At 41.5% G+C, this 15339-nt stretch overlaps 1 protein-coding gene across 4 annotated transcripts in view; it reads right to left on the reverse strand.

Annotated features, from left to right (window-relative positions):
- The window catches only part of LOC307171717 (uncharacterized protein), a 22631-nt gene extending 18670 nt beyond the window's left edge, over nucleotides 1–3961 (reverse strand). For 3 of the 4 annotated variants that reach the window (XM_079893512.1, XM_079893511.1, XM_079893513.1), the window contains exons 1-2: nucleotides 2413–3961; nucleotides 2271–2299 (exon numbers count right to left, since the gene is read on the reverse strand). In XM_079893512.1, the coding sequence (XP_079749638.1) occupies nucleotides 2271–2277 (7 nt within the window). In that variant the 5' untranslated portion in view covers nucleotides 2278–2299; nucleotides 2413–3961. The remainder of the gene's footprint in view (nucleotides 1–2270; nucleotides 2300–2412) is intronic. The other variant, XM_079893514.1, reaches the window with a different exon arrangement.
- Nucleotides 3962–15339: the final 11378 nt, after the last annotated feature.

Here is a 15339-nt window from a genome sequence, read left to right on the forward strand (position 1 = left end):
AAGTATGTTATGATCGACAGTGTCAAATGCAGCACTGAGGTCGAGTAGTACCAGCACTGATAATTTACCTGAATCAGTATTTAAGCGAATATCGTTTATTATCTTTATGAGCGCTGTCTCTGTGCTGTGGTGCGGTCGGAAACCAGATTGAAAATTGTCAAAGTATCCATTCAAGCTCAAGAATTTGTTCAGCTGATTGAAGACAACTTTTTCAATGATCTTGCCTATGAAAGGAAGATTTGAGATCGGTCTATAGTTGCTTAATATGGTCTTATCCAGATTGCTCTTTTTCAGGAGGGGCTTGACAACTGCAGTTTTCAGGGAGTTTGGAAAACTCCCAGAGATAAGTGAAGCATTTACCACTTCTAGGAGATCTGCTTCTAAACTGTTTAACACACTTTTGAAAAATGATGTGGAAAGTGTGTCAAGAGCGCAGGTTGATGTTTTTTAAGGTGCTGTACAGTTTCTTCCAAAATTTTGCCATTAATTTCTTTGAAATCAGACATAATAACTACTTTCTCAGGTGGTTTGATCTGTCTGACCCCAGCGCAACTCAAGGATGTGCTGATCACCTTTCTGATATTATTGATTTTCTCAGAGAAGAAAGAAGCAAACTCACTGCACTTGTTCTCTGAGAGCATTTCACTGGGAATCTGGCTTGGGGGGTTTGTCAGTCTCTCTACAGTAGCAAAAAGAGTGCGTGTGTTGTTTAAATTACTGTTTATAATATTTGAGAAGAAAGTCTGTCTAGCTTTGCCTAGTTCCATATTGAAAGCATGGATGCTGTCTTTGTAGATGTTATAATGGACTACAAGTTTTGTCTTCCGCCACATGCGCTCTGCTTTTCTGCATTGTCTTTTCATATTTTGCACTGCTGTTGAGTTTCTCCAAGGTGCTTTTTGTCTGCCACTCTTCTTCCTGACTTTGACAGGAGCAATATCATCAATTATACCTTTAACTTTTGAGTTAAAAGAATCAAGGAGAAAATCAACAGAGTCTGCAGATATGCTTGGTGTTAATGATATAGCCTTCATAAATAGTACACAGGTGTTCTCATTTAAGCATCTCTTCTTGACAGATAGATAGATAGACGGACAGACGGGTGGGTAGGTAGGAAAATAGACAGACAGACAGAGACAGATAGATGGATGGATGGATGGATGGATGGATGGATGGATGGATGGATGGATGGATGGATGGATGGACGGATGGACGGACGGACAGACAGACAGACACAGACAGACAGAGAGATAGATAGATAGATAGATAGATAGACAGACAGACAGACAGACAGACAGACAGATAGATAGATAGATAGATAGACATACAGACAGACAGACAGACAGACAGATAGATAGATAGATAGATAGATAGATAGATAGACAGACAGACAGACAGACAGACAGACAGACAGACAGACAGATAGATAGATAGATAGATAGATAGATAGATAGATAGATAGATAGATAGATAGACGGACAGACGGGTGGGTAGGTAGGAAAATAGACAGACAGACAGAGACAGATAGATGGATGGATGGATGGATGGACGGACGGACGGACGGACAGACAGACAGAGACAGACAGACACAGACAGATAGAGAGATAGATCGATAGATAGACAGATAGACAGACAGATAGATTAAAATCTTATTTTTCAACCCAAAAGTAAGCGATGTGAAAATGCGAGACTTCCAATACATTCACTGATATACTGTAGGTGAATAACTATTAGGAACTGTTACTGTAGGAATAACGAGTGCTGTAAACTGCATAACTATTTGTACTTCTTAAAATCAAAAGTTCTTTATTGGCATCGATCGATGGTTCCATGAAGAACCTTTTAACATCCATGGAAGATTTCCAGGTTCTTTAGATCATTTAAATGTTCTTCACACTAAGACAACAACAACAACAACAACAACAACAACAACAACAAAAAACATAAATAAATAAATACATCTTTTAAGATCTGATCACTGAAAGGTTCTTTGGGGAACCAAAAATTCTTCTATGACATCACTATGAAAAAAACTCTTTCGGAACCTTTATTTTTAAACCATAATTATGAGAATAAATAAATAATAAGAAAACAAATTGCCAGTTTGCAATATCAGGCAGCATAACTAGTTGATGGCTGTTTTTCTGATAACTGGAAGTGAATGACCGACACATACAGCTTCTGTACATCAAAAACACAGATCCTTCAGTATAAAGTTAAAGTTCTGGCTATAATTAATACAGAAATACACATGAAGACCGTTCACCAACCTGCCATGGCTGCCGAAGTATACAGTAAGCTGTAAAAAACATAAATAAAATAAATATTTATTTTTAAAGATTCATCTATGATAATGAAATATTGTAAAATGTCCAAATAGATGTTTGTGTCTGTATGATCTGTGGCTCATACCTTCTGTTCTCCTGGAGTTGTCAGGTTGTCCTCTCGCTCTGCCTTCAGCACAGGTTGACGTGTGTATATATACACTTCATCTCCTCCTCCTCCTCTTCCTCCAAACACTTTCATCCCTTTATTTTAACCTGTCTATCAAACCATCTCTTTATCTTTTAACCTGAGAGTAAAACTGGCCCTGCTAGTTTATAGAAACCGAAAGAGCAGTGTCCACTGGTTTCATTCCCTGGAACTCACTTTGCATAATTGTGTGTGTGTGTGTGTGTGTGTGTGGGGTGGGGGTGGGGGTGTGCACGCATGTGTGTGTGAGTGAGAGAAAGAGATGTTGATTCCGCAGAAATGTGAAAGAATCAAGCAAGGATACGTTTTAATGTATGTGGGCATGGCATAGTGAAAATATCAGATTAAACATATTGAGAGATAACTGATGTTGTGCTGTAAGAAGGGAGGATAACAGTGCAGTGCAAAAGTTTCATTCTGAAATCTAAAGAAAATAAATAAATTTGTAGCAAAATAATATAAACATAATTAATATTTTTTGTGAAAGCATTTTTCATCAGTTTCTAAGCAATTTTTATTTGGTTATTTTTAAAGCTGTGCATTTACATGCATTTGGCAGTTTTTATCTAAAGTTACTTGCAGTGTTTTCAAGGGATACATTTATTAGTTTGTCCATTCCTGGGAATAAAACCCACGACTCATTTTTAATGCCTTTCTCTCCAGACATGAATATAGTATTTTAGTATTTTAAGTTTTCCTCACAATATTTCTAATTCTCATTAGCACAGTAAATGTTTTAATTTACTGTAAAAAAAAAAAAAAGAAAAAAAAAAGCATACATTAAAGGCAATAAATTATGTATATATATATTTTTTGGTTTACATGGTATTGATGGTGTGCTCAATTGTCATGAAACTAATAATACAAGTCATGTATTATGAATAGATTTTTCTGTATGAATTCGGTTCAGACTGGTCTGAATGTTAGACGTTGTGTGTTTTGGTCCTTCGGGGAAGAAACTGCTGAAAGCTCATATAGGTTTTAAAATCACATTCCTCCACAGTTAATTGCTTGTTAAAATAATTGCTGGTGAATGAAAGCAGTTCTAGTCACGCAAGTGGTTCACAAGTCGCCCCAATTAACTAGTAAAACGAGCAAGAGCTCAAAAGACACCAACAAACCCCGGTGGCAGATATAATTTCTGTTTTAAAAAAGGAGACAACTTGAACTTTTAAAATAGGCTTTAAACTTGACAGAGTTCCAGAAGGTTTAAATAAAAGGAAATATGTCATATGAAATAAACACAAAGAGATAAAATGTACTTAAATCTTTCCATCTCACACGGTTGATATGGGAAAACTGAGAAAAAAATTACAAAGTAAAATATTTACTATTATGCATTCATGCAGTCTGCAGTAGGGCTACTTTTATACATACGTTTTATAATTTGTATTTTTAATATTTATATCATTCAAGTTGTTGTAGGAATTGGTTATTTTAATAAGGAATTAAATAGGCCTACCTCCAGACATACGCACCCACAGACACACAAGAAGAACAATGGAAGGAAACAACGAAATAATAGAAGAGTGATGGAAGAGGACTTATCTGCATCCATGCAGGATTGTATGTTGCCAACTATGCACAAAAATCTCGAGACTGTTTTCCCCGGCTCCTCTGGAAAAACCTGAGGTGGCCGACACAGGAACAATGCATCAATAGGCTACATGTGGTTTAGAGTAGCCTATATACCTCAGAAAAAGAATGTTCAAGTGTGTTCATTTTTTGATGTTCATCAATGGAGAGAAATTATTTTCTCTAGATTCTCATTTTTTGCCTGCTGCTATTTTATAACCTGAGAAGCTCAAGACGAGAACAGGTTATTTTTATCAGATTGCTTGCGTGAACTGCTTAGAAGTAAGTTACTCCTTTGTACATCCATTTTCAATTCAATTACTTTATTTATGACGGTAATCATAAGTGAATAATACATAAGAATTAAAGGCTACATGCTGTTTAAACGTAAATATTGCTTTAAAAAAAAATCCCATGGAGACGTAGCTAAATCTACTGTACAGTAGCCTAATTATTTCTGTCAATTTCTTTAAGTTAAACCGAACTTTTATTTTGACGGGTTGCCGTGAAGACCTTAGAGTTTCTGTGTGTGCATGATATGATGATAGTTTTTTTCTCAAATTAAACGGTAGGCCTAATGCTCATGAAGTGACTCTCAGAGTGGCTCGATCTGGAGATGAATTTCATCATGTCATCATATCGTGAGGCAGCAGAGACTGAAAACAGCGCGAACGTCACTCGTGCTTCTGTGTGTGTGTGAGGTAAATGAAACCGCGCGTCTGCGCCATTCATTCACACAGAGACAAGCAGAACATGCAGGGATAATATTTTAAATAGTCTTTTTGCAGTTTAATATACACAGACACTATATATATCGTGCTATATATCGGCTAGCGTACAGACAGTGCTCCAAGTAAAAAAGTTAGTCTGGAGACCCGCGCTTAGATACAATCACGGAAGCGACTTAAAGCTGCTTATGGCTACCGAATATACCCGATACTACAGAAATGCTGGTATCGTCATATTTTCAGTACCGACTTGGTACCGAAGTACCGGTACTTTGACAACACCATAACCAAGTATATTTCTCTTTTGTTTAAATAAACTTTTATTTCATTAAAAGATAAGTATTATTTTTGTCATACTTCAGCTGTACAAAGAAAGTTCAATAGCAATAGAGTAGGCACTTGTATATCTTCACCTGACCAGGACAACAAAGATCCAGGAAGCTTTCACTGGAGGGTAAGCAAGATAGATCTTTTGAGTCAGTGATTGTTATTGTTGTATATGGCGATAAGGGACATACCTTAGATTTAACTGGTATAATAAACTAGCCATTGTAGTAAGTCTGACCTGACAGTAAAAGACTACCTAAATTGACTAGTTGCACGGCGACAGTTGACGTTCGAACTTGAGTGTGCGCGCCAGTACTTCCGGTGATCTGACAGCGAGAGCGAGAGACAACAGTGACCGAGTTGAATGTTCACACTGCATTTTATGCAAACAACTCTTATCGTAGTTGTAACTCTATATTTACAGTAGGCATAATTGTCATTGTGTATGTGTATGCAGCATGAGTCAAATACAATCTTCTGTCCGTGAACAGTTGTATTTCATTTATTAATCTGACTATGCATCCGTGCATTTAATTGCCATTGGCTCGTGTGATAGTAATGGATCTTAGTAGTAATTTAAGTGATAATTGATTCTATAAACAACTATAAAAGATCATTTTCGGCTTTCTCCGGCTCCCCGCACTGAGCGTAATGCGAAACCGGAAGTGTCTACGCGTACACTCGCTGATCCGAATTCCAAAATGGCGGCCACGGGCAACTAGTCAATAGGGGTCAGGCAATGAGATAAATACCAGATCTCACCACATGGGGGCTCATCCGGGATCTATTATTATTAATTTAATAAGCAGAATCCTAGTAAAACAATAACTATTAAAAGCAATACCCCAGTACCATTTGAACGCTCACCATTGTCTCTAGTAGTGCATGGAGGAAGATAACTAGGGTGGTTACTTCCCTTCTAACCCTGAAGCCTTCTCGGGGACGCTTAAGAATGGTTTGGATTTGGATGGTTGGCCCGAACTCTAGGCACGATTCGTCGACCGAAAATGCTTGCAGGTCCCCTACCCTCTTGATCGAGCCCAGTGCAATCAGCAGCAAAGTCTTCAAGGAGAGAAGCTTTAAGTCTGCTGACTGCACAAGGCTCAAAAGGAGCATCCAGAAGTGCTCGAAGCACCAGGAAAAGGTCCCAAGAGGGACCTTAGGAACCTGACGACCAGGTCGTGCTTTCCAACTGTTTTGCCATCTATGTGGTCATGATATGCTGAAATAGCGGCAGCATGTACTTTGAGGGTGGAGGGAGACAGCCTTCACTCCAACCCTTGCTGCAAGAAGGAAGGCACTGACCCTATTGAACATCTTCGGGGGTCCTCTCTGCGAGAGGAACACCATTCGGCGAACAGGTTCCACTTCAAGGCGTACGCACGTCTCGTAGACGGTGCTCACTCAGAAGAGATGGTGTTAAGTACCTCTGGGGATAAGTCACCTAGAACCACTGCGTCCCGTCCAGGGACCAGACATGGAGTTTCCAGAGGTCCGGATGCGGGTGACATATGGTGCCCCGTCTCTGAGTCAGAAGATCCTTCCTCAGAGAAACGGGCCAGGGAGGGACTGTCACAAGGAGCATGAGTTCTGGGAACCAAGTCCGGGTGGGCCAATAGGGCGCCACCAGAAGGACCTGCTCCTCGTCCTCCCTGACTTTGCACAGGTTCTGTGCAAGTAGGCTCACTGGGGGAAATGCATATTTGCGGAGGCCCCGGGGCCAGCTGTGTGCCAGTGCATCCGTGCCGAGTGTTCCCTCGGTCAGGGAGTAAAACAGCTGGCAGTGGGAGGTCTCTGAGGAGGCAAACAGGTCTACCTGAGCCTCCCCGAACTCTCTCCAAATCAGCTGAACTGCCTGTTTCGGTTGGCTGCATCCAGTGGATGGCCCGAAACTTGGGGGGGATGCCGGGTAAACTGAATCGCATAGCTGAGCCTGATGGTCCGAATGAGCCAGCGAGACGGACTGAGGAGCGCTAATCAGGCTCGCAGAGATCGTGCAAGCGGGACCAAAGGGACCGTAGGCGCACCCGGAGTGGGGCAGCGAGGTAGAACACAGGGACTCGGCTCGGGAGGCTCTCTCTGGGAGGCGGCCCGTAGCGGAGTCTGAGTGTGCTGTGCAACACTTACCTGGTTCCATGAGGCAGGAGGTCCAGGAGGCGGCTTGGTTGCGTTCTCGAACTGCACACTGCTGCCTGCTGGCGATAGAAGAGGGGGATGAGAGTGGTGAGGATTCTCTCCCCCCACTGCTCTCCGGGCCCTCTTCACACCCAGAGATGGAAGAAACTGCTCTTTTATTGAAAATTTGGGTACTGCTGGTTTTGAGGCCACCGGCGGAACAAAAACAAAAGGAAAATGAGGATTTTCCACCCGGCCCTCTTCTGTGGGATGGAGCGATGCGGTCATCGTCTCCTGGAGAGCAGTCCCTTCCATCTCTGGGTCGCCCGTCCTAGGGCCGCTTGCTTCTGGCTTTGCCGCCTTCATGGCGGGGGCCTGGACGGGCGGGGCGGCCTGTCTGCGACTGGCTCCACGGCGTCGTTTAGATGGAGGCTGCTGCTGCGGTGCTGGATCAGGGGCAGACGCAGGAGGCTGCCCTTGGCAACGAGCAGACTGAGGGGACGCAGGCGGTGGGGTGGAGGCAGCAGCTGGCCGCCGCGGCAGGATGTGTTTGATGGCCTCAGTCTGCTTTTGTACAGCCGAGAACTGCTGGGCGAAGTCGCCGAAGAGGCCGGTCTGGGACACGGGAGATTAAGGAACCGGAGCTTGTTGGTCTCCCTCATGTCAGCCAGAAACAGCCAGAGATGGCGTTCCTGGACCACCAAGGTGGACATCACACGACCCACCGACTACGCGGTCACCTTCGTCGCACGAAGTGCAAGGTCCGTCGCGATATGAAGTTCCTGGAGAACTTTGGGATCATGACCACCCTCATGCAGGACCTTCAGTGCTTTGGCCTGATGGACCTGCAGCTACGCCATGGCGTGCACGGCAGAGGCAGCTTCCCCACAGGCCTTAAATCCGACAAGTACTTACAGGCCCGGGAAGGAAGACACGGTTCTCCACGCCAAGTGGAGGGTGCTATGCACAGCTGCATAGCAACGGCCCGTTCCACTGGCGGGATACGTGTGTATCCCTTAGCTGCCCCGGCATCAAGGGTGGTGAGGGAGGAGGAGCCACCGGAACGGTTTCTGGCAGTAAAAGGTGCCGTCCACGTCCCCGTAAGCTCCTCATGCACTTCCGGGAAGAAAGGCACTGGGGTGGGTTGCTGAGAACCAGCGTGCGCCACCCCGAGATACCAATCGTCCAACCTCGAGGGTTCGGGACACGGTGGAGGGTTCCACACGAGCCCGACCCCATTGGCGGCCCGGGAAAGCATGGCCATCATCTCCGGGTCCGTCTTGGTCACCGCTGACACACCCGAAGGAGGTAGCGGCGCCGAGTCATCATCCGCGGAGAAGTCTGACCCACCCTCCGATGCAGCGATCGACATCTGGTCTTCGCGGGGAGCACCAAAGGAGACAACCGGTACACACCTCGAGGATGGTCCAACGTTCTCCAATGGTGGCTCAACTGGCTGCAGAGCGTTAGAGGGGTGAGGGCTCCTAGGGGGTTGGTTTCCCCCGAAGGAGACGCACTCACCGTAATCCTCAGGTCTCCCATGTCACTGCCCGAAGCAACCCTCTGAGGGGGATTGGATCGAGGCAGAGGCATGGGGATTACGCCCCTTTGCAGGAACGAGAGTCTCGACCGTAGCTCCGCGATGGTCATCTTCCCACAATGGGTACATGACTCACCCACAAAAGCTGCCTCAGCGTGTTCAATGCCCAGACACTCGAGGCAGCGATTGTGACCATCCCGTGATCCCAAGTAACGACCACATTCAGAAACACACAGATAGAATGTCATCTTTAAAAAGACGCGTTCTATCTGTGTAAGCTCTTTTAGGGACTGCTCTCACTGGTGATGAAGCATGCAGGGGAACGGCCACCGCACACAGACAGGAATGTGCAACTGTCTGTGCGCTGTCTCTCTGCTGCTGGTCTTACCAGCCGTGAAAACGGCCGTTGAGTGCTCTCAGGCACACCTTACCAGCTGTGATAACAGCTTTTTGTTTTTAGCTCAATTGACAAAACAAAAAGAAAGAGAGAGAGAGAGAGAGAGAGAGAGAGAAAAAAAGACCGCTCGCGCTGCTATGCTGTCACGCCCGCACCTAAGATGGAGAGGTCCAGCATAGCCAAATCAACAGATGATAAACTACTGGAGTTAAAAGAAAAGCCAATTGAGAGCTTAAAACAGTTGCAAAGCCTATTAGGAAGACTGAATTTTATAAGAGATTTTGTTCCAGGATATAGTGCAAAAGCGAAAGTACTATATAAAGCAACAACAGGAGATCATTTCCAATGGAATGCAAAGCTTGAGCAAACGAAATGTGAAGTAATTGATATGGCATTAGGATCAGGAAGAATTGTTCGCAGGGACCTTGAAAAGAACCTAATAGTCAAAATAGACAACACCGCAGAGGAAATGGAAGTTGTTCTATATATATATGAGGGAAATCCAAAATCACCTGTTATGTTCATTTCTCATGAAAAGCCAGCTAATCAAAAGAAACATGAAAACATGTCAGCCGTGGACATCTTAGCTACGATCGCAAAAAATGTATTAGCTATTAAATCATGCCAAAGTGGTACTGCACAAATAGGTCCAATGGGGCATGTGCAGTGGGAGATAATACTGTGTGTGAGGCGTGTTGAGGGGGTAAACAACTTTGGAACATAAGGCAATATGAACTAACCACAAGCAGTTGTGGCGGATTAAAAAGGTGAGATAAAAGTTGCGAGGATTGTAAACTAAAATACAACCTCAGAGGTCAAGGGCCCTATTTTAACAATCTGAAACGCAAGTATTAAACGCGAAGCGCGAGTAACTTTGTGCGCTGATCTTGGGCGATGTTGCTATTATACCGGCAGGATAAATGACTCTTGCACCCGACGCAAATCTAAAATGGGTTGGTCTAAAGAAGCTACATTACTCATAGGTGTGGTTTGGGCGTAACGTGAAATAAACCAATCATAGCGTCATCTCACATTCCCTTTAAGAGCAGGCGCGCTTGTTCCATGGCGGATTTGCCAGGCGCACGCCAGGAGCGGTTCACAGCCGAGGAGACCGACGTTCTCGTCAGGGCTGTAAAAGACAGAGAAGTGACATTGGGGAGGGAGAAACACACCCAAATTAGCTTCAGTTAAACAGGCGTATGATAATTTGGGTAAATGTGTAAGCTATATTTATGCCTATTTTTCACATCTTCATGGACACAACAATGATTTCCCTCGTGTGTTCATATTTTTCCTTGTAATAATGTAGCCTATGATTTGCAAAAATGAAAACTGCTGCTTCTGTGTAGATGAGAGAATCAAAGTGTGTGTGTGTTGTGCACACGCTACATTATGGCCAAGAATGCGCCCTCAAAATAGCATATGAATAACATGCGCAACGCGCCACTGACTTTAGACTAGGTTTCTCCTGGTCTCCTGGAGGAATTGTTTTCTAAACCTGCAAAATAGCAGCAGAGAACATTTGCGCCGGAACACGCCTCCTCTTTTCGCTGAACCGCCCTGGGAGCGCAAGTTCATTCCCTAATTTACCGACGTGCGTCTGTGGAGGGAAAAGTCCATTGTGCGCGAGTGCAAAATAGGAATGATGGGACACGAACTTGGGCCTTTGGAAAGAGGTGGTAAGGGCTTCAACCAGAAATGGGGACAGCGAAGTTTACCATAAGGTTCAAGGGAAATATGAGAAAACAGTGATTAAAGAAGTAATGGTAGAAATCATAAAAAAAAATGTCTTTCCAGGAGGAATATTTTATGCCAAGAGAATATAGCCATTATGTTACAGAAACATCACTGACTGTCCTAGCAAGATCACAACAGACTTTTGCAGGGACAGGTAGAGTAAAAGTCAAATTTGGGCCAGAAAGCAAAAGTGAGCTGGCACAGATAACGACCACAAGTGATTACATGGGTGAAGGTAAAGCCATTGAAGAGGTTAAAGTGTCAACCCTCCGGCTGCCTGAACCAAGCTCAGCTGAAAAACTGGCCAAATGGCGTGAAAAGAAGTTAGGGAAAGCATAGGATAATAACCTGTTCTCTCTCTTATCTTGTTATTGCAGAAACATGGGTTTACAAGGAACTCTTCTAAGGAGGAAGTACAAGAGATAGAGCCTGCTGGCTTGCATGATTATCTTAGCCAGCATATTAGTATTATTCTTAGGCCTTACTGTAAGTAATGTCAACAAGAAAGGAGTAGCCTCCTGCTCTTCTGAAGAAGTAATCATAGAGAAAATTTGTTATAATCAAACTGTATCTCTAAATAGCAAAGCAAAATATGGCCCAGAAAGGATTAGAGATATGTTTGAAGGATTTATAAGAGATATTCTGGAGCTGCACAGGTACTTTTAATAAGAGTGCCCTGTACGGCCCGTTATACGGCCCGTTATTATACAGTCCAACTGTGCAAGGAAATAAAGCCAGGATAAGATGGACTGTACTTAGAAGCCATAACCTGACACATGTAAAGTTACAAGGCTTAATCTATAATCTTAGTGATATAACAAATTTATCAGACACCGTAGATGCGTACAAACTGTGGAACAGTCCTTTTTTGAAAGTTACAAAAATAAATGACTGGAATTGTTTGACAAAAGAGGTTGTTTCGGTAGTCCAGAATCATTGGATAAGACCAAAAGAGTTTGATAAAGTCGAACCAATAAGATTAGATATTAAAAAATCCAGTCATTTAACATTTACACCCTCATGATGTTACAGTATATAAACACACAACTAACTTCCTTCCATGGAAGACTAAATGAAAAGTTGGCATATTGACATGCTGTTTTTAATAACAAGGGTGAACTGTTTTATATGTGAACTATTCTAATCTGTAAGATCATGAACTGCATGAATGTCTCTGAACAGGAAGCATGCACAAATATTAACACGGCCATGCAAAACTTATAAAAAATGTTTTATTTAGCTTCTATCCAAATGTCATAAAGCCAACAATAATCATAAGACACAATTAAAAAAAAAAAAAGGAAAAAAGTATTTTTGATTAGTAAGCAGAGGTGAAATGCAGAAATGTATCATTTTAGATTAAAAAAAAAATCTGAACATACAAAACAAGTTTGTGAAATTCTCCTTATTATAGTGCTATAGCTTTTCACTGAGGGATTCACATAATAAAGTACGTCTGTGCAACTTTAGGGGACTATTTCTGGATGTTTTTGACATGTTGGGTTACAATTATGGTTTGTTTGTCAATTGTGTAGCCCTTTAAATGGCTAAAAAAAAGTGTGTTAAATTATATTTTACATTACTGTTGAGGAGATGAGTGTTCCTTGAGTTCCCATGTGATCGGTTTCAGGTCAATACACTGTAAAAACGTAAAATTTAGCACAAAGAATAACTTTCCCGGATTTAAACTGAGAATATATTCAAGTTGTCAACTTAAAATTTTAAGTTTAGTTAACTTAAAATGTGAATGCAACACAAGCACCTTCTTTTAAATTTAAAACAACAGTGTACAGAATTCAGTTTGACCTTTTAATCTTCAGAACAACATGAATAAAATCAACAAACCCCCCCCTTGTGTAAACAAGAAAAAAACAAGGCTGAATGATGTTTGAGAGGTAACACTTCATTCTTACAAAATACGTTTTTATACAATTTAATAATATTAATATAGATTCAACATTACAGAGAATGAATGCAGGCGCTGCATGTAGATTAATTCTGTCATGTGACACTGCATTGTTTTGTATTAAAAAAGCCATTTCTCCACAAAAAGCATTTCCATACTGTTTTTGTGACATTTTGAAGTATCGACATAAGCCTTGCTACTTGTTATTGCAAATACTAGATTAATGATTGTTCATAGAGAACGGAAGCACTTTGAGATGAATGTTTTAGTGTGAGTATTTCCCACTTACATGTAATGAAAGAAACTCCAGAGAATGCAGATGTTTGATTGTGTAATAGCCAAAACAGATGGCTTTGTGTGATGCAGAACCCTGTAACTGTGTTTGTATATCCCAAACAACGAGCTGAATGCTCCATGATTACAGTGCATGCGTTCACTGGAAATGTTTGATGTTTGAGCACTGTCAAATAACACGGCGCCTTTTTATCAGCCCCCATACACAGCATTCAGAAACAAGCAAAACAAACCATGTGACGCTTTCTTGGAAATCCTCATCCTGTGTTTAAGGACCATAGCGTTCATTTAAGAGGATTTAATGACAAGGTGCCTTTCCTTCAGGGTCAGAGGGCATTACATTCATTACTTCCTAAGAAGAAGAAGAGGAGCTGCACGTTTCATCATATGTACCTCTTTCAACGTTTCCATTTAAACCAGTGACTTGCATTATCCACTGTTTCACATTCTCAGACTTAAAGTGGCCTGATTTTAAAATGATTTCACTTATTGCTTCCTGCGCTATAATTTGTCTTCACATGTTTATCTACACAGACTATATGCAAATATCTTTCACTTCTTTTGATCTTTTCTACACTTTTTTCTGCAGTTCGCAGACATGCTCAGCTCGACTCTCTTCTACATTGATGTAAGTGTAAAAATATTAATAGTAGCCTATTTTAAAGTGAATTGTATATAATGAATTATATATATATATATATATATAATGAATTATATATATATATATATAATGAATTATATATAACATATATATAATTCATTGTAATTGATATGTTATAATTAACATATATAATTTGTTCTTTTTTAAGCAAAAACTCACTGCATTTTGATACATTTTAAAAAAAGACTTAAAACAACACCAAGGAACATTTTTTACCTTAAAATAATGTTTCCAAAATCGGATCAGTGGTTCATCAAGTCGTAACAGGGTGAAATGCACTTCTGGATTCGCTTTGCAGCTCTATATCTGCTATAACCGCACTATGCAAGTTTGCCAAACCGGGTCACGTTCCTACAAATTTGACTTGCTTTACGTCAAGCGTTACAATAGTCAATATTTAGTTTTTCTTCGTTTCTGATGTCGCAATACATCTTACTTTCATGAAATCATGCAACATACTCTACCTTGTCTGTGGACATCGTTCATTCCAAAGCCGGCGCCAGCGAGTGTGTGTGCGACAGTAGACTGAGGGCGGCAAAATTATTTGCGACAGCGGTAACGGACAATTCCGCTTCCAACCTGTAGGGCGACCGAAGAGGAAAAGTTCCTTAGTGTTGCTTTAATATCCTCAGTTATTTTGTTCTCCAGTAAATCTATCTTGATTTAAGAATCTTTAGATATTTGCGCTGGAAAACAAGACAAAAGTACAGAGGAAGAGCATCATTTATGGCAGTATATCTTTGCATGTGAAAACTCGTGTTTTATGCAATGCTCTTTTCTCACAGAAGACATAGGCTATGATGCATGTTATGAAGTTGAAATATTGTTTCAAATAAGTCAGTCATAAAGTAAGCTGATGCTTTCATGTTAAGGATGCTTTTGTAAGATATTAAATGCTCCTACAGGCTCACTCTGAAAGTAAATCTAACTCCCAATATTTCTAGTTTTTGGATATCTGATGATCTGCGTGGCACATCCTTTCGGAGATGCAGTCTTCAGTTCATGCCCTTTGACAAACAGAAATCTGCTGAAACAAAGACATTCCTGTGAACATGGACGATGTTGAATGCAAATCTAGATCAGTTATTATACTGCAATGAACTGATGTGAGTGACAGTTGTTGTGGTGCCTAGGAAAATATGTCTCATCTTTCCAGCTTTATTTTCTTGTTTTTTTAGTTTTTTTTTTTAGATGTCTGGTATGTGTGATCTGTGTGCTACACATAGTTTTGTGTCTTATCTCAGGTTTCAACAAAAGAGAAATTCTGCCGAAGCGATCAAGGAACTGTTTTTACTTCTCACCATTCACTCGCTCGAGGTCAGCGTGACCGTTTCCAGAGTAAATATTTACCTGGAAACTCTTTGAAATCGAAGCAGGTCTTAAAGGGTTAGTTCACCCAAAAATGAAGATTGTGTCAGTAATTACTCTCCCTCATGTTGTTCAACCCCGTAAGACTTTCGTTCATCTTCAGAACACAAATTAAGATATTTCTGATGAAATCTGAGAGCTGTCTCACTCCTTCATAGACTTCTAGGTAATCGAGATCTGCCATCCCAGAAAAGTGAGTAAAGACATCGTTAAAATAGT

The sequence above is a fragment of the Squalius cephalus genome, assembly GCF_949319135.1.
Source record: "Squalius cephalus genome assembly, chromosome: 14".
Classification (NCBI taxonomy): Eukaryota; Metazoa; Chordata; class Actinopteri; order Cypriniformes; family Leuciscidae; genus Squalius; species Squalius cephalus.